At 38.1% G+C, this 24,216-nt stretch overlaps 3 protein-coding genes and 1 long non-coding RNA gene across 4 annotated transcripts; 2 read left to right on the top strand and 2 right to left on the bottom strand.

Annotated features, from left to right (window-relative positions):
* Positions 1-283: 283 nt before the first annotated feature.
* On the bottom strand, positions 284-9,582 carry LOC101737689 (uncharacterized). Its single transcript, XM_021349006.3, has 9 exons — positions 9,423-9,582; positions 8,008-8,268; positions 6,457-6,733; positions 5,783-5,955; positions 5,085-5,133; positions 4,797-4,893; positions 3,343-3,499; positions 1,586-1,743; positions 284-1,193 (listed from the first exon to the last, which is right to left on the bottom strand). The coding sequence occupies exons 1-9, from the start codon at positions 9,450-9,452 to the stop codon at positions 767-769; spliced, it is 1,629 nt and encodes a 542-aa protein (XP_021204681.2). The 5' UTR covers positions 9,453-9,582; the 3' UTR covers positions 284-766.
* A 283-nt stretch (positions 9,583-9,865) lies between these two features.
* LOC101736406 (uncharacterized) lies at positions 9,866-10,520 on the top strand. The gene is made up of 2 exons (XM_004927687.3): positions 9,866-10,186; positions 10,253-10,520. Exons 1-2 carry the CDS (start codon positions 9,989-9,991, stop codon positions 10,487-10,489), a joined length of 435 nt encoding a protein of 144 aa, XP_004927744.1. The 5' UTR covers positions 9,866-9,988; the 3' UTR covers positions 10,490-10,520.
* Positions 10,521-11,306: 786 nt separating this feature from the next.
* On the top strand, positions 11,307-21,104 carry LOC101737822 (tyrosine-protein phosphatase non-receptor type 11). Its single transcript, XM_012691934.4, has 2 exons — positions 11,307-11,636; positions 12,841-21,104. Exon 2 carries the CDS (start codon positions 12,947-12,949, stop codon positions 14,855-14,857), a length of 1,911 nt encoding a protein of 636 aa, XP_012547388.2. The 5' UTR covers positions 11,307-11,636; positions 12,841-12,946; the 3' UTR covers positions 14,858-21,104.
* Positions 21,105-21,108: 4 nt separating this feature from the next.
* On the bottom strand, positions 21,109-23,902 carry LOC134200015 (uncharacterized). The gene is made up of 2 exons (XR_009974760.1): positions 22,536-23,902; positions 21,109-21,478 (listed from the first exon to the last, which is right to left on the bottom strand). It is a non-coding gene; the product is annotated as an uncharacterized LOC134200015 (long non-coding RNA).
* Between the last annotated feature and the right edge of the window lie 314 nt (positions 23,903-24,216).

Here is a 24,216-nt window from a genome sequence, read left to right as displayed (position 1 = left end):
CTTATTAGTCTATATATGTATAGATCGAATTATTTATTCATATTAATACTGTGAAAATGCATGAATTATTGTTAAAAAAAGTAAGTGGAAAAAGCTTGCTGAATATTAGCTTCTCCGGTTCATACAAAAGTCTATTGAAGCAATAGTCCATTCCATTGAAAGAAGTATAAATAATTAGATAACTGCAGGATATTTTCTTAACGACCTCATTGGAGCCCCTCGGGGTTGATGGCTAAGGTAGACACTAAGTAAACCTAGCGATATAGGTAATCAAAACGAAAAATTCAATCAAAGTATGTAATTAAAAAAATAAATTAAACTCTCTTCGAAAGAAATTGGCATACTTAGAGATGAATAGAAAAAAAAATAGGGTACATAAAAATAGCCTATTCATCTAATACACAAAAATTTAAAGTATTTATTTGACTAAATATTTTAAATTGCTTACTTCTAATTAATGTAATATGAAAATTAAGAGCCGGACAAATCGTTATCATTTTTTAGATCCTCTGATTGAAACGACAAATAAAACGCTTTCGGAACATAAAACTTTACTTCATCAGAAATAATGAACTAAATTGACAAACGAATAATGTATAAATATACAATCATTCGCAGTTTTTCTAATCTGCTCTAGATAAAGACACAAGTGGAAAAACAATTTTAACAACAATTTTAACTAAAAAACAAAACTAATTCCTTTTTATTGAAAAAAAAAAGAAAGAAATTTGGGAAGTTATTTAAGCCAATTTCGGCTTAGTTTTAATTAATTGTTCTCTTTGTCCGCTCTAGCCCTCTTAGTTTTGACGCCAGTTCTTTTAGCTTTATCTGTACTTTTTCTTTTAGTCGTGCGTTTCCCGATATTTGTCATATCCTGAATAGGATTATGATTTCCACTAAGGGGTAACTCTTCCATATTGTCATTGAATAATATCGCATCCCTGTATTGCTTTAGAGTTGAATCTTCTGTAGTCGAAGGTGCTTCGGCTTGAACAACTCTACCCAATGTAGACGTATTTTGCAAGTTAATTTTTTCCAAAGGACTTAGGACGTCTCCCACCGGGTCGGATTGGCTCCCTTGAGACAATGTTTCGGCCAACAATCGTTCGACGATATTCGATTCATTCGTTTTAAAGAATTTGCTCATAACGTTTTTTAATTCATCTTTAATTATCTGCCGTGGTGTTGCCAAACTGAAAAAATAATAATAAGGTTTATGGTTTTTTCAATATTCATTTATAATATTTAAAAAAAACCAATGAATCTATCTATATATATAAAAATGAATTACTCTTCGTTAGTCTCGCTGAACGGCTGGACCGATTTGGCTAATTACTGAATTATTTGTGTTAGTCCAGAGAAGGTTTAAAGGGTAGATAAATATATATTGCACGGAACTAAATAAAAATAACAATTTTGTTTTTCCTTTGATGTGTCCTCCGTCGGACTGATTCCTTTTGTTTGTTTTAAGTTTATTTTATACAAAAGTTTAGGTCTTTTATTTATCGATCGAGGCACTACGAAGTCTGCCGGGTCAGCTTGTTAATTACTATATGAACATTTAATGTGTAATTAAAGGTCTCACTCAGTTCCCGGGTCTTCTATAACGCCATGCGAGTGCAGGAGCTTCATGAGTTTAAGCGCGTTGAGTGGCGACAGCTGGAAGCGGTCCGCCAGCTCCCCGGCGCGCAGCTGTGAGGCGCGCCCGCACCAGCTCAGCGCGCGACGGAAGATGCACAGACACTGCGGGGCATCTCGTTACTTTAGTCAGATTTATGTCTTGGCTATTTTAGAACGAAGTTCCTTACGGGACGATGCGGAGGGGTACCGTAACCGGGGAAAAACGTCCGTAACGTAAGATTTTTATTAGTAATGCACATAGTGTACGACTAAACTTTCTAATAACGTACAAATTACTAATGCACACAGTGTACGACTTAACTTTGTAATAATGTACAAAAAAGGACATTTTTTTTTATCATTCATTGACCTCGATCTCAGAGCGTTCGTTTGCGCAATACACTCACTCTTATGCAAACAACCGTGAATGAAGTGTACCACAATAAGTTCGAATAACCGTGGACTGTTGCAAAACCTACAGTTTTATTTTCTTTATACCTCGAATAGAACTTTAAATAAATATTTTTACAATAAGGAACGTCGTTCCTATCCGGTGTCCCACGACACCACACATCTTTTTTTTATTACTTAGATGTGTGGATACCAATTTTTCTAATGAAATACGTACTAAACAATTGTTTACGATTGATTTCCACGGTGAAGGAATAACATCGTGTAATAAAAATGAAACCTGCAAAATTATAATTTGCGTAATTACTGGTGGTAGGACCTCTTGTGAGTCCGCGCGGGTAGGTACCACCGCCCTGCCTATTTCTGCCGTGAAGCAGTAATGCGTTTCGGTTTGAAGGGTGGGGCAGCCGTTGTGACTATACTTGAGACCTTAGAACTTATATCTCAAGGTGGGTGGCGCATTTACATTATAGATGTCTATGGGCTCCAGTAACCACTTAACACCAGGTGGGCTGTGAGCTCGTCCATCCATGTAAGCAATAAAAAATAAAAAATAAACTTGAACAACGTGCTCTAAGGAATTGTTTGAAATAATACAATCATCTCGTTTTTACCATCGCACCGCCCGCCACCGGAGTAGAGTTCATTCATACTACCTGGAGTCACTGGATTCATTCACAGTGCGTTTCCAGAGATTTTTGCCGGATTCCATAGCCGGATCCATTTCCAGAGAGAAATGGATCCGGCTGAATGAGCTCCCCTCCACGGTGTTTCCCGAGCGCTATGACATGTCCTTCTTCAAACGAGGCTTGTGGAGAGTATTAAGCGGTAGGCGGCGGTTTGGCTCTGTCACTGGCATTGCTGATATGAGCGACGGTAGCCACTCACCATGAGGTGAGCCGTATGCTTTGTCTAGTTCAAAAACTGAATTGATTAGAACGATTGGTAGCAGCGACCAGCATACTTGTAGGTTAGTTACGTTTATAAAAATAATCAAGGGCATCCATCCTCCAAGCTAGTAATAGCTTAGTAGTGTAATTGTTTTAATTTTATATTGTAAATAAAGTTATTTTCTTACATTATAAATAAGTTAGATTAGTTTTTGTTGTCGTGTTGTTTTGTCGTATAACTGTAAGGAACGTTGTTGTACAAATTCAGCACTATGTCTTGTTTTGTCGTACGCACATAATTTATGTTGCAAGCCAGATTTTTTTCTTTTTACTTGTGTGTTTTTATGTATCTTTCTAGCTTGTAATGTGTATTGTGAGCCTAAATAAATAAATACTGGTTGTGTGGCTGGGAGCGTCCCACCTCTCTCTTCTTGGCAGTGAGGTCAGCCAGGGCGGCGTCAGTAGGGCTCCTGGCGGCGTCCCTGTCGGCGCAGTCCGCGCAGCAGTGGCGGGGCAGGCGGGGCGCGGCCTCCTCCCGCACGCCGAAGCAAGCCGCGTGCTGAGACTTCTTGCAGTAGCTGCGTGATCGTCCAGTTCATTTAACAGTTAAGTCTTGCATTTTAGTTTGATCTCGAATCTTAAACCATTTAGTTTAAAGTTTCATCCCTTTAGTGAACACTTAGAGACGTATGAGGATAACTAAGTAACTGGGTTCAAAGGCCGACGAACCCAGCCCCCACTCATCATGTTATTCAGTCAATTAAGCACACTACCTTTACTTAAATTTACTTAAAATAGTGATCGCCATATTTATACCGGAGTGCCCAACTTTAGGGTAGGTAACTATCAAACCTATAATATGAGAGATCCGTGGGCCACAGGGAGACCATGAGCGTACTACGTATAAGCACTACTGGCCGTAGAAGATCTTGTGAGCCTGCACCGGTGGGCACTCAACCTATTTCGGCCGTGAAGCGTGCCCTTCGGTTTGAAGGGCGAGACAATACTATTAAATTTGAAACTCAGAACCCATGTCTTAAGATAGGGACACTATTGACGTAGTTGATGTCTAGGGGCTTCGGTGACTACTTAACACCAGAGGGATCGTGAACTCGTTCAACCATCCTCGTAATAAAAAACAGATAAAGTTATATCAACTGCCGAGCCAAGCATTAACACTTGTCGTTACGGGAATAACATGTTTACAGTAGATTGGGGGGAATACAGACTAGAGTTAGAACAGGGCCAAATCTGGGATGTCACAATACTTTTGTTGAAAGAAAATAACTTTTATTTAGTGTTTAATGATATTAAATAGTTTAATTTAGTTCATCAAAGTTTTGTAACTCATTTAAGATATTAAAAAGTTAAACACCTAAAGTTTTACCTACCTAACAACTAAATAGTGCTAGCCCTATCGAAAAACTCTATTGTCCCCATTCGTAACCTGATTCACCCCAAAGCCGAGGTGAATCGGGCCAAGCTAGTTTTTTCAGTTTTTGTGTATATTTTGTAATGAACTATATATAACTACGCATATATTATTAATATAAAATATAAAAATTTAAGCCTCCAGAACCATTTTAACCTCAAATATATTGGTATTATTATTACCCTAAGAAAAACCATAGAAAAATTGTGTTGGATTTGGAATGGGTTCCGAGTCCCCCCAGTTTACGGTATTAAATAAACAGTCAATATAAACAAGAGCTGTCTTCCTCGTCTCCGGTCGCGCGGGGGCGTTGAACCCAGTGTTCGGTAGTTTTGCATTGTGTGGGTACTTGGAAACATTTGTTTTATCCAATGTTGTCGTTCTGGCATTCACCAGCGGACTAGGCTAGAACAGCTGCTGGTGCGAGGAGAGGTGGCACTTACCCGCAGGTGAGCAGTGCCGCGTCGTCGGCGTCTTGCTTATTGCACGGGCATCGAACCTGCGCTTCCGCATCCGTCCCCGTGCTGTGTTGCTCCGATCCTAAAGTAGATATATAGTTGGAGAACATTTTATCCGGGATTATCCTAATTACAGAAATACACTTATTTATACAATTTCAGATTGCTAGTCTTAAAGAAAACATTCTATCAGTTTGCAATTGGCAATACAAGTAGATGCCACTGAAATTACAAAAATATTAATTAAAGACGGTAGTTAAACAATAGGCTTACCGAAATCGTCTTCTTCATTTTGCGTCATCACCGGTGCGTGCTGCGAGGGCTGCAGAGCAATTGATGTAGTTTTTTTTTTTTAAATTTAATTTACATTGTTAATGAACATTCTGATATTCAATTCAGGCTGGGGATTTATTAACTACAACAATGAGTTAATTGTGCTCAAAGGAACAAGATTTAGTTTTAGTGATTCATCTTTTTTTTTTTTTTTTTATTGCCTTCGTAGGCAGACGGGCATACGGCCCACCTGATGGTGAGTGGTTACCGTCGCCCATGGACTTCAGCAATGCCAGGGGCAGAGCCAAGCCGCTGCCTACCGCTTAATACTCTCCACAAGCCTCGTTTGAAGAAGGACATGTCATAGCGCTCGGGAAACACCGCGGAGGGGAGCTCATTCCATAGCCGGATGGTGCGTGGCAAAAAAGATCTCTGGAAACGCACTGTGGATGACCGCAGTGGCTCCAGGTAGTATGGATGAACTCTACTCCGGTGGCGGGCGGTGCGATGGTAAAAACGAGATGCTGGTATCATCTCGAACAATTCCTCAAAGCACTCCCCATGGAACATACGGTATAAAATACAGAGGGAACCGAAGTCCCTCCGCAAACCCAGAGACTCATCTACTACTATTAATATTAACAAGTCTTTAGGTAAACAACGTTTCCTATTCCCGGTCGGGTGGGCAGCTCACTTACGAGAGCCTCTCGACTGGACAGCATGGACTCCTTCATGTAGCTGCGGGCCACGAGCCGGTGGTAGGGAGTCTCGACGGAGCCGAGCTTCACCGCGTCGCCGTACGACGGGGCCAGGTGGTCCTCCGACTCCAACGTAGAGAGAAACCCCGGGGCTTGGTAACCCTCGGGAGTCTCTAATTAAATTAAAATTATTTTTGAATAAATACATAACATAATCCTTACATAGCTTCTGAACTTTACGTCTTCGCTAAGCGATAAAAAAAATCATTCTTTAAACTAATCTAAAAAATGACTTTTTAACGTTTATATGGGCGCACGAACTCATGACCCATAAGATTTTAAGTGGTTACGTTAGCCATCTACAACATAAGTGCCGCCACCCACCTTGAGGTATGAGTTATAAGGTCTACGGTTTTACAATACAACAGCTATCCCACCCTTCAAACCCAAAACGCATTACTGCTTCACGGCTGAAATAAGCAGGGTGGTAGTACTTACTCGTGCGAACACACAAGACGTCCTACCACCAGAAAAAATAAATTGAGAACAAATTCTGTAATTAATTCAAGGTTTTTAAATAAGAATCCTTAATTGATAATTATTCGTAAAATGATAAATATTTTATTGGAAGTTCAGTTAGAAAATTGTCCAAAAAACAGTTATTAAGCACCCACCATCATTATAATACAGTCTCAAGCTGACGTCATAGGTCGAGGGCAGCTCGTTCTGACACGCTTGCATTATGACCACACAAGCCCTAATCAAGTGTATGGTCCTCTCTCTGACGTTATCGAAGGAATATCTCGTGGAACGTCTAACGCTGTCCCGGCTTGTGGAGTGCACGTCCATGGTCACCCCATCAGGGTTGTAAGAGTACTCGAAAATGTGATATTCTATGAGATTTTCTACTTTACATTCGCCTTCGTAAAAACACAGTGCCAGTTGATGGAGCTGTGGATATAGAGTATTAAAGTAATTTAACAGATAGGTACGTTTTCGCGAAATTAATTTGACACCTCATAGACGATAGAAATAGTGTGTGCAAAAATTTTAATTTTTTATATTGCCCGCGTAGGCATACGACCCACCTGATGGTGAATGGTTACCGTCGCCCATGGACTTCAGCAATGCCAGGGGTAGATTCAAGCCGATGCCTACCACTTAATACTCTCCACAAGCCTCGTTTGAAGAAGGACATGTCATAGCGCTCGGGAAACGCCGTTGAGGGGAGCTTAATTTTGCTATTTCTCGTCTGCAAGACACGCATTACATTTTTTCCCTACCTATTCGCTGGTAACCTAAGAGGCTATTCCAGCTTCACGTAGACAGTTAGATGAGCTCACGTGCTCAACCTGAGAGAGTTTGCTAACACTAGCCCTAGCAAGAGCAGCACTTTGCAGAGTCTACCACCGAATCGGAATCACGACCCACTGAGAAGATCCAGCGAGAAACTCAGTGGGCTGTGTCTATAGGTTAGTTCGCTCGTCGAGAGTTACGTGACGGTGACCGGTGCTTGAGGGTCCTAAAAGCACCGAGAGTGAAACCGGGGTATCTGACAAGACATGTTTCAGAAGACAAGTTGCCCAGTCGCGGTAGGATAAGGTGCATTACATTGTAACCAGAACGCGACATGCTATGAATGTAGTGAAGGTAATACAGCGAAAACAACGAGAAAGATTCAGTATATTAAATTACGGTTAAATAAGTGAAATATCAAACTAAAGCATAGTGAACTTAGCAAGTTAACAGAAAAAATATAGACTTTTGTCTTAATTCAACAAGTTTTACTATCAATGCTATTGCGAAAACATAGGAAATCTACCGCCCACCCCCCATAATATAACCCCGATTCCTTAAGTTAGCTATGGGAGCGTTGGTACGTGAGGATCGTGTGTTTTTACAACGAACTGGATTTCAAACATATCCGTAAGTAGGTATATGAAGACAACTTCGGATAGCTTCTCCATCACAGCAACATAACACTACAATCCTCCGAAAGCATCCAACTACTTTGGACGCTCTAGTATCATTCCCATAATTATTTCCGTTATAATCCAGTTTCGATGTAGTAACCGGATTAAGATTCCCTTTCAGTGGTATATTCATTCAGGAAGCAGTTATCCCACCCCATTGTGAGCAAGCTTCCCTCTCCGAGTTAAGTCCTCGAACTCGCTCACTATTTCACATAATTTATATTAATTTAAAGGAATAAATAAAATACTTACGTATTTCTTATCAAAAGCTTCGAAAGCCTGCGTCAAAGCTGTACTAACGAACTGGGCCAGTTCATCACTACACTTGTTCTTCAAGACCCTCAACTTGATACCACCAAAGGTTTCCTGCGTGTAACTGTCTTCAGGGAAGACATTCTTCAAGTACGTGACGGTACTGACCGCTATGACAGTCAGCTGTTTCATAAAGGTCACTGAACTCGTATACGTTTCAGTTACCGTGCGAGGGAATAATTTGACCCATTCGGTTACCGCCTGATGATTTATTTATTAATTATAATTAAATTTCAAAGAATAGTGTGTTTTAGTGTTTTTTAACTTAATTATTGTTGTAAATTCCCATGGGCAACGATGACTACCTACCATTATGCTATATCACCATATTCACAGCTCGCAAATCATATCGTCAGGTATGAGCGGACACGGATATATATGCGATGTGTTGCAATTTGAATAATACAACAGACATCTTACAAATGCACCTGAGACTTTATTTTCAATAACGCGTTTCGGTTTGAAGGGAGGGGCAGCTGTTGTAACTTCACCCGGTCATCGCCGGATCTTCTCAGTGGGTCGCGTTTCCGATCCGGTGGTAGATTCTGCGAAGCACGGCTCTGGCTAGGGTTCGTGTTAGCAACGTCGTCAGGTTTGAACCCCGTGAGCTCACCTACTAGTTAAGGTTACGCTGAAATAGCCTCTCAAGGCTATCAGCTTAGGTAGGAAAAAAAAAGCTCACAAACTCGTCAGCCATTTTAAATATGGATTTGCCGGTGCGTTGCGTCTAGTCTATTTTGATAAGATGCATGCACACCATTGCTCGTAATCTGCAGTCTATGTCGAGACATGAAACATATCTATCATACAGGACTAAAAATAAAATGTAATCAAGACCTAGTAAGAATTTAATGTGCATAATAAGAATTCCGTAGTTGACATCGACAAGCAAATGTGACATTCTGAGACTACCTTAATTTGAACAAATATTCCCACCACCGAAATATTCGAAATACATTATCGAGATTAAAGTATACATATAATAACAATTAGTAGCCTCACGGCCCATCTAGTGCTAAGTAGTTACCGGAGCCCATATATATTACAACATAATGCCACCACCCATCTCGAGAGATGATATCGTAGTTTCGATAGTATTGAATAGCTGCTTCACATTTCAAATCGGAACACGTGACTCCTTCGGGGCAGAAATAGGCAAGATGTTATTTCTTCATCGTGAAATTTGTTCCTGAAGTAAATCCGTATTTTCTATACCGGAATAGTTATCTACATCGCTTGATACACATAGCATTTTACTTTTTAGGCCACGGCAACTTTACGTAAGTATTATATACGACTAAATTATTATGTACTTTCACAATATTATATATTTTAAATATACACAAAAGACAAACCTGAGACTGCAATGTGGCCGTAGCTGACATTTTTAAAACAATGCTGTTGTATAATGTTCACGCGTATCTACACTGAAATCACTTTAACCGCATTACCTACGTATTTTGTTTTCCCGCCATTACCTTACTTTTTTTTAAGCGTATTTATGACCTGGTTACTAAGACCTTTAAGTCATGTCTTATGACTTAAATTCATATTCTTATTTTTATGAAAAATGATAATATGGAGGATATTAAACAGTTAATAAACCACCATTATTACATATTGAAACCTGAAGAAACACTAAATAGACAAAATAAAGCAAATCACACAACTTCCCTCCTCGCGTTTCCGCCAAATATCTTAGGCTCACCTTACCTTACATTTTCAAGCGTGCTGCCACAGATAAATTTGCGATTGAAACCAAAAAGTTTTATTAATAATATTTCAAAACTATATAGTTTCGGTTTTTGAATTTAAAACAAAATACAACAATAAACACGAATGACAACTGGTGACAAAATACACAAATAATTTTGGATTTATTGAATTGTGAAAAAATTAAGAACTGAAAAAAAAACCGGAAATGTTGTGCCCAGAAGGCTCTCAGCCTGAAAATGATACGTTATCCAAAAGCAATGATATCTGCCAAAAGAAACCAAACAAAGTTCCTGCTGAAGGAACAGACAGCTTGGAACTAACTTCCTATAAAAATCCTAAGACATGGAAGAAATCGATTTCTAATTTCTTCAGAAATCAACTACGTTCAACTAAATCCAATGAGGTAAGCATTTGCATTAATACAATCTGTTAAGATATTTTTGCCGTTGCTAAAAAAAATATTTTTCAGGGTGATCGGCCTTCAGGCAGTAAAGATAATTTTGAGGAAAAAGAGATCACTCCTGACCAAAAGTGGCAATCTTTGGGGAAAGTATTTCGTCGTCAAAGCTTTGCCGAAACGTGGAACAAGTCTCCTAAATCGCCAGGAGAAAATTCATCTCACAGTAAAAGGCTAGCGGTAAAAAAGGTCATTTCATCTTACTTTGGCAAAAGTCAAAAAGTTACGTCGGCGGATGGTGAAAAATAAACATGTACACAAATAAAAATGTTATACAGATCGTGTTGTATTTTAAATCACTAAGTTCGTTATTTGTAAATTTCACTTAACTAAAACATAAAATGTATTAAAACAATTTGAAAACAAGTAATTTAAAATGATAGACATGAATCATGTATGAAAATTATTTACGTTCAAAATGTTTACTTTGTCAGATATATACGAATATTCTTATGCCTAAATTTTAATTCATATCTGAAACTTCTCTTTATACTACTCATTAGAACATACTACAGTTATAAGAACCAAGTAGTATGATTGTGGTCCTTGTTAATTCCATTGAGGAAGGTCCTTAACGCACTAAGAAAATGCTCAAAAACCACCTTTTGTGGATTTTATGTAATTCCAAAAATTAAAGTATCGAACAAAATAAATTTCTCAACCCTTAAAGATAATACAAAAAAAATTAAGATAATGACCAAGGCTATTTTACTTCTATCTGATGAACTAACTGTATACAATCTTTCGTATAAGACCTTTTGTTGTATTCTTTGTATATTTTCTACGGTTTGAGTGAAAATAAGGGAAACATCCGATAGTAATAATTGCAGTACCTACCTACATCAATCATAAAGCAATGTTAACACAAAATATATATCGTTTGGTACGAAGTGCTTTGTTATTGTCCATTAATTAAACGCTTGGAAATTAGGTTATAGCTCATTTCTAAAATTACCTAACACATTAATTTATAGTAAGATAAATTTTAAACGTTCGAACTAATTTGTATAGATAAAATAGTATAGAAACAAAATTGGAAGTTCGTTCAAAAACCGATTGACATTCTGTTGACAACTTGTCAAGGCACAAATGGGCTACAAAATCACTAGACTGACATTTCTCCAGGCAACTCAAAGAACAAAATTCATTTTCAGCTTTTCGTGCTAAATAATTTAATTTACGATTTATTTTGTTTAATAACACATTTTCATGTTCGTTTATGCTTTTAATTACAACATTAGGTTAACATTCGAGCCGTGCCAGTGTATTCAGTGTATACGCCCTTGAAAATCGTGTGTAAAAAATCTAAAGTCAGCATAGCAACAGTACTTAGATCCGTATAATTATTATATTATGGGATACCGCCGGGATTGTACATCACGGGTGCCTTTATGAGGTGAGTAGTGTGTGTTGTGGTCGATATAGGCGAGTCTAGTACAAGGAAAAAGCGTAAAATGAATAAAGAAATGTACCTTTGTGTTACATTGCCATATATACATATAAGTGCAAGGCTATATGTCACTTTAAGCCAGTCGAGAACACAATAATAAATTAGCGAATTGTAATCCTGTTGCCTATTTTTTCTATTTATATTGCGATATACAAATCTGCAAACATTTTCCATTTAATATATTTTTTCTATATGCAATACCACTTGATATCTAACAGAAACCAAAACATGTGGTAAATCAATAACTTTACTTAAGTTTCCAACAACTTGGTTTTGTTTTCAGCAAAAATACCCAAATAGGTTATGAATCTCGTAATTCAACAAAACGAGCCATTTCTCTGATTCATCTAAAGTTCTATCACCATTCATATATCCCAATAGGAAGGTAGGGAAAAAGCTTAGAGAGTAAGTTTAAAACTATATTTTGCCAAGCTTTTAACTCTAATGAACACACATCACATACTTTTAGCAAAGTGAAAAAAGGTGTTACTGAATACTAAGTTGCTGAAACTGCAAACCCTCACTCTAGAGACTCTGCTAATTATGAATTTATACTTTATGTCTAATGGTAACAACTTAAATGGGCTGTTAGCATGTACCTACAGCAATATCAATGAAAAAATAGTATGTGCACCATGGGAAAAAATTAGGACAACTCATCCCGCGTGTTTGGCAACTTTACACGCGGGAGGAAGTGTCCTACTTTTCTCCCTTGGTGCACAATGTACTATTACTTAAAAAAAGTCTTCAAGGAATCTGTAACAGTCATAAAGAATTAAGATGTGTAATAAAAGAAAAAGAGTACAACATCCAAAAAGTTTAAAAAGCATCTGATATTCTAAGTAGATATTATAAAACAAATACACACAATAAAAACATTTAGGTAATATAAACATACAAAGATACTTAAATAAATAAATACACAATGTTTATATTAATATGGGCCTTTAGTACTTTGAAAGAATTTAAATCATACTCTTTTCTGGCAGTATAAGTTAAAACATTCAGAATTTATCACAGTTTATTTCCAATGTTGAAATAACTTGGAATAATCTCTTTCAAAATACTCTTTCAAAACAATTACGTTAAAATGTAAATTATATTATGAAATGAAGAAAAAATAATTAAGTATTGTTTTCATTATTTCCAGATGGTTGATGAAAATGTACGGGCATTCAGAAGTGAACAAGAAAAAACACTGAATTAATATTTAAGGTATTGTAAGTTGCAAAAGTGGTGCTTTCTATTAGTGTAAGATGATAACTCGAAGATGGTTCCACCCCTCGCTGAATGGTGTGGACGCGGAAAAATTGCTCATGGAGTGCGGTCACGATGGGTATTTCCTGGCCAGGCCAAGTTCAAGTAATAAAGGAGATTTCACTCTCTCCGTCCGAAGAGGAAATGAGGTCACTCATATAAAAATTCAGAACAACGGCGAATTTCTCGATCTTTATGGAGGTGAAAAATTTGCTACCCTGTCAGAACTCGTCCAATATTATATGGACAATCAATGCCAGCTAAGAGAAAAAAATGGAAATATAATTAGGTTAAAAACGCCTCTCAACTGTGCAGATCCAACAACCGAACGATGGTACCACGGGCAGCTCACTGCCAAGGAAGCAGAGAGAATGATGATGGAAAACGGAAAAAACGGGTCGTTTCTCGTTCGCGAATCCCAAAGGCAACCTGGCGACTTCGTGTTGTCCGTTCGCACGAGAGATCGAGTTACACATGTGATAATTAGGCGAAAGGACAACAAATATGACGTAGGTGGGGGGCAACAGTTTGACGATCTCGTAAGTCTAATAGAATACTATCGTAGTTTTCCCATGGTCGAGACTACTGGTGAGGTACTAAGATTAATCCAACCCTTCAACGCTACACGTATACAGGTAAGACATTTTCACACGCGCGTAAAACAACTTCAAAAGGAAAACGAGGGACCCATCGAGAGCATGGCCTACAAACAAGGTTTCTGGGAGGAATTCGAAACGTTACAGATGATGGAGAACTTGCAGTTGTTCGACAGAATGGAGGGTTCGAAACCGGAGAATATTAGGAAAAACAGATACAAAAATATTATACCATTCGATCACACGCGTGTTATTTTAAAGGACATCCCCCCTGACGGTCCTCCGGGCTCAGATTACATCAATGCCAACTACATTCGATGTGACAGTATGGATTCCATTTCCGATTCCCAAGAATTCACAGGGAACGGCAGCACTGAAAACGGCAAAGACGGTACGCCGTCGAAAGCTAAAGATAAATCATCGCCTGTTCATACAAGCGTTATCGTAACTGAAGAGCCGGTCAAATCAAGTAAGAAGGTGCACGGCAACGGAACACACAAGCTGCCGGCGTTCGAACCGAGCGTTCTTCGTCCCAACCCGAATTATTTCAATACGACAATACCGAAATCAGCGACCGAAACCGAAAACGGTGTGCCCACTGTACACGTGTACAACAAAACGTACATAGCTACTCAAGGCTGTCTTTCGACAACAATATACCCGTTCTGGTCGATGATATGGCAAGAGGACGTCCGCATCATCATAATGACGACAAAGGAGATCGAGCGCGGGAAGGTCAAATGCGAAAGGTACTGGCCGGACTTGAACAAAACAGAGGTCGTCAAGAAGTACACGATACTTAACGAATTCGAATCCTCCACGCCGGATTATACGCTTCGACGGTTCCTTGTCACGAAAAAAGATGAGACTACAGTGAAGCGGACCATATATCATTTCCATTTCACGGCCTGGCCGGACCATCGTGTTCCCTCAGAGCCCGGTCGCGTGCTCAACATTCTACTGGACGTGAACTACAGGCTACAGCAGATAATGACGGGGACCGATCCTCCGGCGCAGGCGGTCGTATGTGTTCATTGCTCGGCGGGTATAGGTCGGACGGGAACCTTCATAGTCATCGATATGATCTTGGACCAAATAAGAAAGGAAGGGTTCGACTGCGAGATCGACATACATCGCACTGTGCAGATGGTGCGCGACCAAAGGTCCGGTATGGTGCAGAACGAAGCTCAATATAAGTTTATCTACATGGCCGTGTTGGAGTTTATCGAAACGGAGAAGCAAAGGGTAGGTCTCGGGCCGGAGGCGGCACAGGACTCGCCGCGAGCCAGGTCTATGCCCGTACCATTTTTATGAATAGCCTTGAAAGTTCAAATTAAAATATCAAAAGCTTTATAAACGTCGGAATATCGTAGATGAATGTAAATAATAATATTTTAAATGCATCTATCTTGTAACTTGGTTAAAATTTCTCATCCAAATGTTCTATTATGTGTGATATAAAAATGATTTTGTCTAATTAAGTACCAATTTTCCATTTCTATTATGTCGATTACTTAATAGTATTGGGGATAACGATAACACATAACCGTATAATTTCATGTTTTTACGCTGTTTTACAAGGAGCACACAGAAAACACACATACCTAAGATGAAATGGATAAACTTCCAATAAAAATTGTAAATTGTTCCGTAAGATCGATATTGGTTTTCGTAATGTCAATTTACGAATAAAATTAAACTTTTACTTTTATGAGCAATTCAAAAAATTTCGCCGAAAAAACATTACCTTTAAATTTTATTTTCTAAAAAGAAACATATTTGATGCTGGTATTTTACTTGGTGTAGCGTTTGGCAGTGATGGTAGCGATTTTTTTTGGGTTAAGGGGAATTTTTTGGGGTAATCTTGGTTGTTTGATGAATTTTGCTGCTTCACGAAGACGCTAGTCGACGCTGGAGAGCTCAGACGAGAAGTAGAAGGCTTGCTAAGATTCGCCCGACTACTTCGCTAGTGAATCTACCCTCGGAACGAAATCGCGACTAGATATGAAGGTCCGGCAAGAAACTCAGCGGCCTAATCCTATTTACACCGCACTTTTGAAACTCGTCGAAAATCGGCCCATAATATAGCTGCACTAGCGTTGGAACTAGTCGCATCCAATACCACCGTAAGTGGATCCTCCAGGATGTGTCTAAGGCGTCGAAAGTGATTAGCTGCTGGTGCGCCGGGTCAAGGCTGTAGCTTGCGGCGACCACGATAAGGGGGTTATCGTGTTGCATCGTTGTCACCAAGAAAATTTCCGATATCTAACTACGCATGAATTTAAGATCTAGATCGTCGTCAAAACAACTCACGTACCATAGTGCTCCCACGGCTAACCTAAGTAAGGGAAATTCTTATGTTCGGAGGGAGTTTACGGGGTGTAAGCCGTGTGAGCGAACACTGCGTAATGCCGCGTATGCAAGTTTTTTTTTAATCGCCGTATAGGCAGAGGAGCATACGGCCCACCTGGTGAGTGGTTACCGTCGCTCATGGACGTCAGCAACGCCAGGGGCAGAGCCAAGCCGCTGCCTACCGTTTAATACTCTCCACAAGCCTCGTTTGAAGAAGGACATGTCATAGCGCTCGGGAAAAACCATAGAGGGGAAGCTCATTCCAAAGCCGGATGGTACGTGGCAAAAAAGGTCTCTGGAAGCGCACTGTTTTCTAAAGTGTCGCCGTATTACGAAGGACCAGCGGACAAGCGGAGGCTTGAAGATCATAGGGGTCCAGCCGAGGGAGAATTCAGCGCGATTTCGGTCAGACTACGTGAACGATATCGTGTATTTGTACCAAATTTAACCGAATAACCCTCCAAATATCGCCATTTTAGGACAAATACACGTGTACGCTACGCCAAATGAACTTCCAGCATCAAATTTACATTTAAAACGTTAAACGCTATTTGATAAAAATCGAATATGAAATATTCATTGACTGTCTTTTAAGATCTATGTCTTTTAAACTGTAAGACGAGGGGATAATCGTTGTTAGGCGAAGGTGGAAAATATTTTTTTCTCAAAAATCGACTTTGGCGACCTGAAAATGTATCAAATCGTTGCTTTAATTTAAAACTACACGGAAGTCAGGAGATTGACTTTTATGTGATCTCGAATTTGATTTTCACTAGACAGAATGTTTATATAATTATTTTTTGTTATAATAAATTTTTTTTCGACAAATCTGTATGTGCTTGCTGTGAAATTTTATTAAGAACAGTGTGTAATGTAATGTTTGCAACAAACGTTTGAATCTGACAATGTCGTGAGAGAGGTACATTGATTCTAAGGTATCTAAAGTTATCAGAATTGAATTGAGCTTAGGGTAAGTCCAGGGTAATCCCACAACTCCATTTGGCAATCGAAACTTTCACAGACCTAATCCTTCCAACGCTTTGGTCTGTCAGCGACTTTCGTCTTCGTTCACAAAAGCCACAGCTGACTTATAACGTCTATACTTCTATATGACTCTATTATCTAATCCGTTAATACAGAGTTCTAGCGGTCAATTCGCGTAACAGTAAATTCATACAACATAACGAACAACTCAAATTAACTAAGCGGCCCGGTCCATGCGCGAACTAAACCGTCCGAACCTAAGAAAACAACAAGTAACTTAAGCTTAGTCAAGCAAATTAATGTTGTTTTCCGTTAATTTTAAACTCCCTTTTCGCCAACAGGATTAATTATCTTCGTATCGCCTTAAATCTCACACCTTTCAAATCAACAATGACTTTTCGTTAAACTCGGTCAAGAATCTGATGGACTATGCTATAGAGATTGCACATTTCTGTATTTAAAGTGGCCAGTTGTACACCGTTATTTTGTTTATTTAGCCGACAACTCTTTTTAAAATAATTACAACTGCTGTTACGTTTGTCTCATTCTCTTTATTAATATTTTCGGCGTTTTGGACACAGTAAAGTATGCTATATATATTTTTTTATTGCCGTATAGGCAGACAAGCATACGGCCCACCTGATGGTGAGTGGTTACCGTCGCTCATGGACGTGTCATAGCGCTCGGGAAACACCGTGGAGAGGAGCTCATTCCATATCCGGATGGTACGTGGCAAAAAAGATCTCTGGAAACGCACTGTGGATGAACGTAGTGGCTCCAGGTAGTATGGATGAACTCTACTCCGGTGGCGGGAAATTAAAACTGATGATTCTCTTAAAGTAGCCGAAACGAAATGCAAATGTTGCATATCGATTCTAGGAAGTCTAAAATACTTGTCCGCTCCTTATCTGCGACTTGAGTGCAGATTGTGAGTTCATAGTACGGCTATCTACTCGTTAAGTGTAATACCTACTAGATGCTTCTCTAAATTGCATTTTAATATTTTAATTGGTTAGATAAATACATAAAACGGCGCATTTGTAGTTTAATTGTCGAACTTTTTGGATATTTAAAAAAAATACCGGAGGATTCTTATAGAAAATGATGTTCCAGATACTTGCCAATGTAGGCATATCAATAAATACATAACATTTGTACGTAGTTTGATCATTATCATCTACTCGCACGGCGTCGCTGCTAGACATAGGTGTGCTTAGTGCGAGTTTTTTAACGTTCTCGATAGCGTAAAAGTTAGCTCATATTTGTATGGAATGGAATCGTTTACCTACGTTTGCCGCTAGGGGCGCTGTTCCAACTGCATACAAAATTGGGTTAACTTTTACGCTATCGAGAACGTTAAAAAACTCGCACTAAGCACAAGGGTCCTTTCACGATTTGTGTGACCGAGGCAATCAGCTTAACCCAGGCAATAAATAAAAAAAACATGTTTTTACTTTCCTTTGTAGTTCTGCTGATATTTTAGTGTAAGTATCCCGTCCTGTTGGAAGCATAAGAAATAAAAGAAATTTGATTTTTTTTATTTCAATAATATCATTGTACAATAACTTAAGAGTTTTCTCAGAACACATTTCTCCTGGCTGATTGTTTTAATACGATGCTATTAGCATACTTCTATTGGAACTACTGTATGCATCGTATAAGTAAACTTATTTTCTTGAAATTGTGGGATCTATCTTGGAACTACCCTATTACGACTAACTAAAAATTAATGTTCCCTCTCAATAATAATTACCCAGGCAAATGGCCTTGATTGTAAAAATTGAAAATGTGATTAGGTGTTTTTATTGCTATCAAATTTAAGAACACTGATACATTCTTTGTTCGATTGGTTGAAATAATACCTCTTAAAAGTGGATGGAATAAGCATAAAATAAGGATAAAGTTATTATTATGTTGTTTATTTTTTATTATTCTTGTCAAATAGTGAATTGGAGGTGCTTTTTATCAGTGCGCCCGCGGTCAATTAAAAAGGCACGGGCTTATGGTGCGATATACTTTTTTAATAATGATTTTTATTTGTCTGTATGCGTAGTTTATACGAATAAAAGTATATGTATATTATTTTGATAAATAATGTCCAAGCAAATGTATTTTTTTGGCAAGTCAAAAATTTTTTTTAATAAATATTAGTCATGGGTCGCCACTCGTAAACGCGGTGTTACGGCCTACGGGAAAATAATCATTTACATAATTGAGCGTTAAATTGACATTCACTGTCAAATATAAGTTACACGTACCTACCGTTTTCTAACGATTGTTGTTTAACGAAACTCCATCATTTTGTTTAAAATAAACTTCATTAGAGCTTAAAATTAAAATTATGCAATTAAACTAGCCTAAAAGGCTACAAAATATCTTGACTTAGTCATCGTTAGGAATAATAACCAGGATAATGTAGATGTAGGTACGCTTCGCGACTGGCTAGTTACATTAAAACATGAAGGTCATTTGAGAAATAATTTTTCATTCGCGAAGCAGCTGCAGTTGTCAGGTCTCATTCGGAGGTGCTCGGGTAGTTATTGGCAAATACCACCTCTCCTGGCTGAGCCTTTGCTCGCCCATCTGTCCTGGTGAAACTGGAAATGACTCCGGGCCACCAGTAATCCTACAATCCTAAAAAAAAAAATTTTGTCTTGGTACGCCCGCGGTCTCTGTAACAGAATCTGAAGAAACGTATTTCTGATATAATTTGCCACTGTGAGCCCTGAGCAAGTCATTATGCGCTCCCCTGGGAACGAGGAGCAGCAACCTCTATACACAAAAAGAACATATCTAGCAAAAACTTGAACCGCACTAATAATAATTCCAGTGGTGAAAGGTTATTTGATTTAAGCGAAATTTTGGCAGTTTTATAGAAAGGTCATTTAAAGTACAAAATTTGAAAAAAATAATAATAATTACAAAATGTAATAAACATAATTGAAGTAAGTACAATTAAAAACATCGAACTGTTGATGCTAATACCAAACAAAATATTATTTTATATAGCTTTTCGCCCCCCAATAAAAAATTGTTCTTTACGATTGAAAACCATCACAACCACGTAACAACTCTGCAACAGTACATTATGTTGAAAAAGAAAGATTCGAGTTTCATTCGATTCTAAACGTAACAACGGTGTGGGATGATTTAAAACTTTAATTTATTAACCAAATAATATAAATTGAGATTAGCTAGACTCCATCCGAATTCTCTACTAAAGATTGTAAAACAAAATATGTATGAAGAATGTGAGTCTCCAGTATCTTATATCGTATTAATATATTTTTAAATAAGCATTTGTTTGTAGGGCTAAAACATTTTTTTTTATAGTACAAGATAAATCGTCCATTCGATTAGGAATACATTCGGTCAACCACTGCGCAGTAGCTGGCGTGAAAATTGAGGTCGTATAGATTCCGAGGCGTTAAACGTATGGGTCGGAGTGCTTAGTTGAACAAACTTGTCTTAGATAGTTTTAATTTCGACAAATTGGACAATTATATTCGAGTCTCGACGATATCAAAGAAGCTTCACAACAACAATGCTAGGATGTTCAATAAAATTGATTTCATAGGCTAATAATATCTCTACTAATGATCGTAACGAAGCAAAACCGGTCTTGAAGACAATCGTCCCGTTAATATCCTTCACAAGAAAATAAAGTATAGTACATAGAATGAAAAAATTGTTAATGTATTAAATATAATAAATTTAATATTCAATCGTCTGACCATTAAAACTGTAAAGTTTGGAAACGTATAAAATAAAATTAAAATAATGGACGATCTAGATTAAACGGTAAAAGTTGTTTTAACTCTTTGCACTCGAGAAGTGAAATTCGTTTTCGATTTAAATAGTCATAGTCATAGTGAAAACCGAAGAAAATATTATATCAACTGAATCTAAAGTTTGAGATCTCGAACAATGAAATATACAAAATCGAACGCATAATATGATTTTTTGTCTATGACAGTAATAATGTGTTTTAAAAGTTCAAATTTGAGATTTAAAAAAAAACATGCAATTGCTTGGACATGCTACAGATATTTTATATTGTTGGCATTTTATTTAAAAAAAAAAACTATTATTCCAATTTTTAAAAGCGGATCTAAAATATCGCACTGAATTAAAATAAATGAAGAGAAAAAATGTTATGTGCTAGAGATATATGTTGTGTTATATTAATATAATAAATGAATAAAATGTGATATTGTATATTAAACTTGTTTATTTTTTATCATAAAACACTCTTCAGATATTAAAATATTCTTCTTCCTAGTCGTACACTCTTGACAAAGTGGTCGTGGTCATGCATCAGTCGAATCCTGCGATACCGATGCTCTCGCGATGCGACGCCCTGTGGCACAGTGTCTCGCAGAATGAGAGCAATCATTTATGTTGGAGTGAGGCACAGATTTTATGAGATCGTCCGCGAGATCTTTTGCCCTCGACTTTCCCGTACTACCAATCGCTCAATGGAGTCCTCATTACGAGCGATGTGCCCGAAGAACTTGAAGATTCGTATTTGGACTGTTGATGATAGTCTCTCCTTGATGTTGAGCTCTTTCGTTGGTACGGTGCGCGGTCCACGGACAGCTGAGGAGACGTTTTAAACGACGTATTAAAATATACTATATGTTAGGAGATGCAGCTCACGTCATTACGGATCCTCCTGATCCATTAACGGTGCTTTTAGGCACCACAAGCCCCGGTCACCGTCCTCGTCGAACCCGACGAGCGAATTAACCTATAGACACAGCCAACTGAGTTTCTCGCCGGATCTTCTCAGTGGGTCGCGTTTTCGATCCGGTGCTAGATTCTGCGAAACACTGCTCTTGCTAGGATCAGTGTTAGCAACACTCCGGTTTGAGCCCCGTGAGCTCACCTACACACGTTAGGACGAAGCTTAAATAGCCTCTCAAGGCTATCAGCATAGGTAGGAAAAAAAAGAAGATGCAAATACATTCAAACCTGGGTAAGTGAGAACTGGATAAGTGAGAAAACTCTATAAGTGAGAGTAATAGCCAGGACCCGTCATTTTAAGCTCCCAAAACCTCTATTAGTGAGAAACAGAAACCTCTGTAAGAGAGTCGTTTTTCCCTCATGGACCTCCATAAGTGAAACAGCTACTTAACTATACCTCTATAAGCGACAGTCGAGCTTTATTTATTTATATTATTTAGGAGGAACAAATGAAAAACAAATTACAAATTGAACATCTGCTATTTTATGACTCAGTCTTAACTTTCGTGGAATTTCCTACCATTGTTTTTTGTAATGTTTTCTCGTCAATATTGAATATTCTATTTCGTGGAACTAAATAACGTTGTTATTTTATCGTATGCTTTTCGAATGGACACGTGTGCTTGTGTACCGTCCTGTTTGTCGAACTTACTCAGTTTATCGTTAATAAATTGCGAAGGAAATTTCTGTTCTGCATCATGTCAAAACGGAAAATTAAAGTACTGTCATTAAGTGATAAACTTAAAAGAATTAATGCGTTTGAATCCGGAAAATCGCGAAATGAAGTTCAGAGGGTGCATTATGGAGAAACTCGGGTTAGTGAGAAACTTCTATAAGCGAGAATAAGATTGTGCTCCCTTGAACTCTCGCTTATCCAGGTTTGACTGTATTTTAGAATTTATTTATATACCTATATTATCGCCTTTTTGTCTACATGCGCAAATGAGCTTGCAAATTGTGTTAAGTGGTGTACAGCTGCAGATAAAAAGAAGCAGTATAGCGGTGCATCAGTAATTACGCAAATGTAGGTATTTTTTATAATTACGCAATATAGATAATATCTGTTTAAGGTAAATAATAATATAGAATAAATGTAATTTATAATTTGCTATTACATTTATTGTATTTATTATGCTTTATGGTGGTCATTCTCGAACTCAGATACCTACTTTTTTTTTTTTTTTTTTCAGTAAGTATTATCGTCAGACTTCCTCATTTTAACTCCACCATATTAGTTTCATTCGAAATTTTTTACTATTAACTTATTATAGCAGTGTTCTAGGTGTACAAACGACCCCACAGCCCATTTGACAGGCTGTAACCAAACCTCATAAAGATCAAAATTTGATTGTCGGGACACACCTTGACATATGAGATCGAAGTTTCAATTGTACTACTATACTTTGTACTATTAAACTATGTATAACTAGCGACCCGCCATGGCTTCGCTTCGAAAACTGTAATTTATGATTGATTTCTCCACTATTTAATGGATGTTACTATACATATCAACCTTCCTCTTTAATCACTCTATCTATTAAAAAAACCGCATCAAAATCCGTTGCGTAGTTTTAATGATTTAAGCATACATAGGGATATAGGGACAGAGAAAGCGACTTTGTTTTATACTATGTAGTGATGTATGATCTTTAGCAGTTTGTTGGTCCATCGCGTAGGAGGCCTGCCCACGCTGCTTTAATTAAACTTTGCTTAATTTCAATTTCCAAATGCAGTTACAGTTAAAGAATTTAGATTCCGGCCTTAAATACACATAACATTGAAACCAGAGAAATATTTATAAACGCTGCATTTTGTCGGTTATCGCGAGTCCTAAAATAATGTATGAATCATTAATATTTATTAAGTCGCAAAATTTAAACCGCACAATGATAGCACGTACCTATGCCTTACCGCTGGCACAAAATATACGAATGCTATTGAGAACAGATTTCCTTATACATGAATGCCTGTCTCATTAAAAATTATAAGAATATTTTTTTGATCGTTTTTCAGATTGTAATATATTTTAAAGATATATGTCGAGAACGGCGCTTAAATAAAATAAAGTAAATTATAATAAATATTTAAGGCACTACTAGTTACCCACTGAGTTTCTCGCCGGATCTTCTCAGTGGGGCAGATTCCGATACGGTAGTAGATTCAGCGAAGCACTGCTCTTGCTAATTTTTTTTATTGCTTAGGTGGATGGACGATCTCACAGTCCACCTGGTGTTAAGTGGTTACTGGAGCCCATAGACATCTACAACGTAAATGCGCCACCCACTTTGAGACATAAGCTCTAAGGTCTCAAGTATAGTTACAGCGGCTGCCCCACCTTTTAAACCGAAACGCATTACTGCTTCACGGCAGAAATAAGCAGGGTGGTGGTATCTACCCGCGCGGACTCTCAAGAGGTCCTACCACCAGTAAAGGCTGGTCAATTCTCTCAGGTTGAGCCCGTGAGTTCACCTACCAGTCCGCGTGAAGTTGGAATAGCCCCTTAGGCTACCAACGATTAGGCAGGGGAAAAAAAAGAAGCACTACTGGCAGTTCCACTGGCTATAGGACCCGTGAGCCTGCACGAATAGGCA

The sequence above is a fragment of the Bombyx mori genome, chromosome 13 (assembly GCF_030269925.1).
Source record: "Bombyx mori chromosome 13, ASM3026992v2".
Lineage (NCBI taxonomy): Eukaryota > Metazoa > Arthropoda > Insecta > Lepidoptera > Bombycidae > Bombyx > Bombyx mori.
This window is presented reverse-complemented; position numbering and strand designations above follow the sequence as displayed.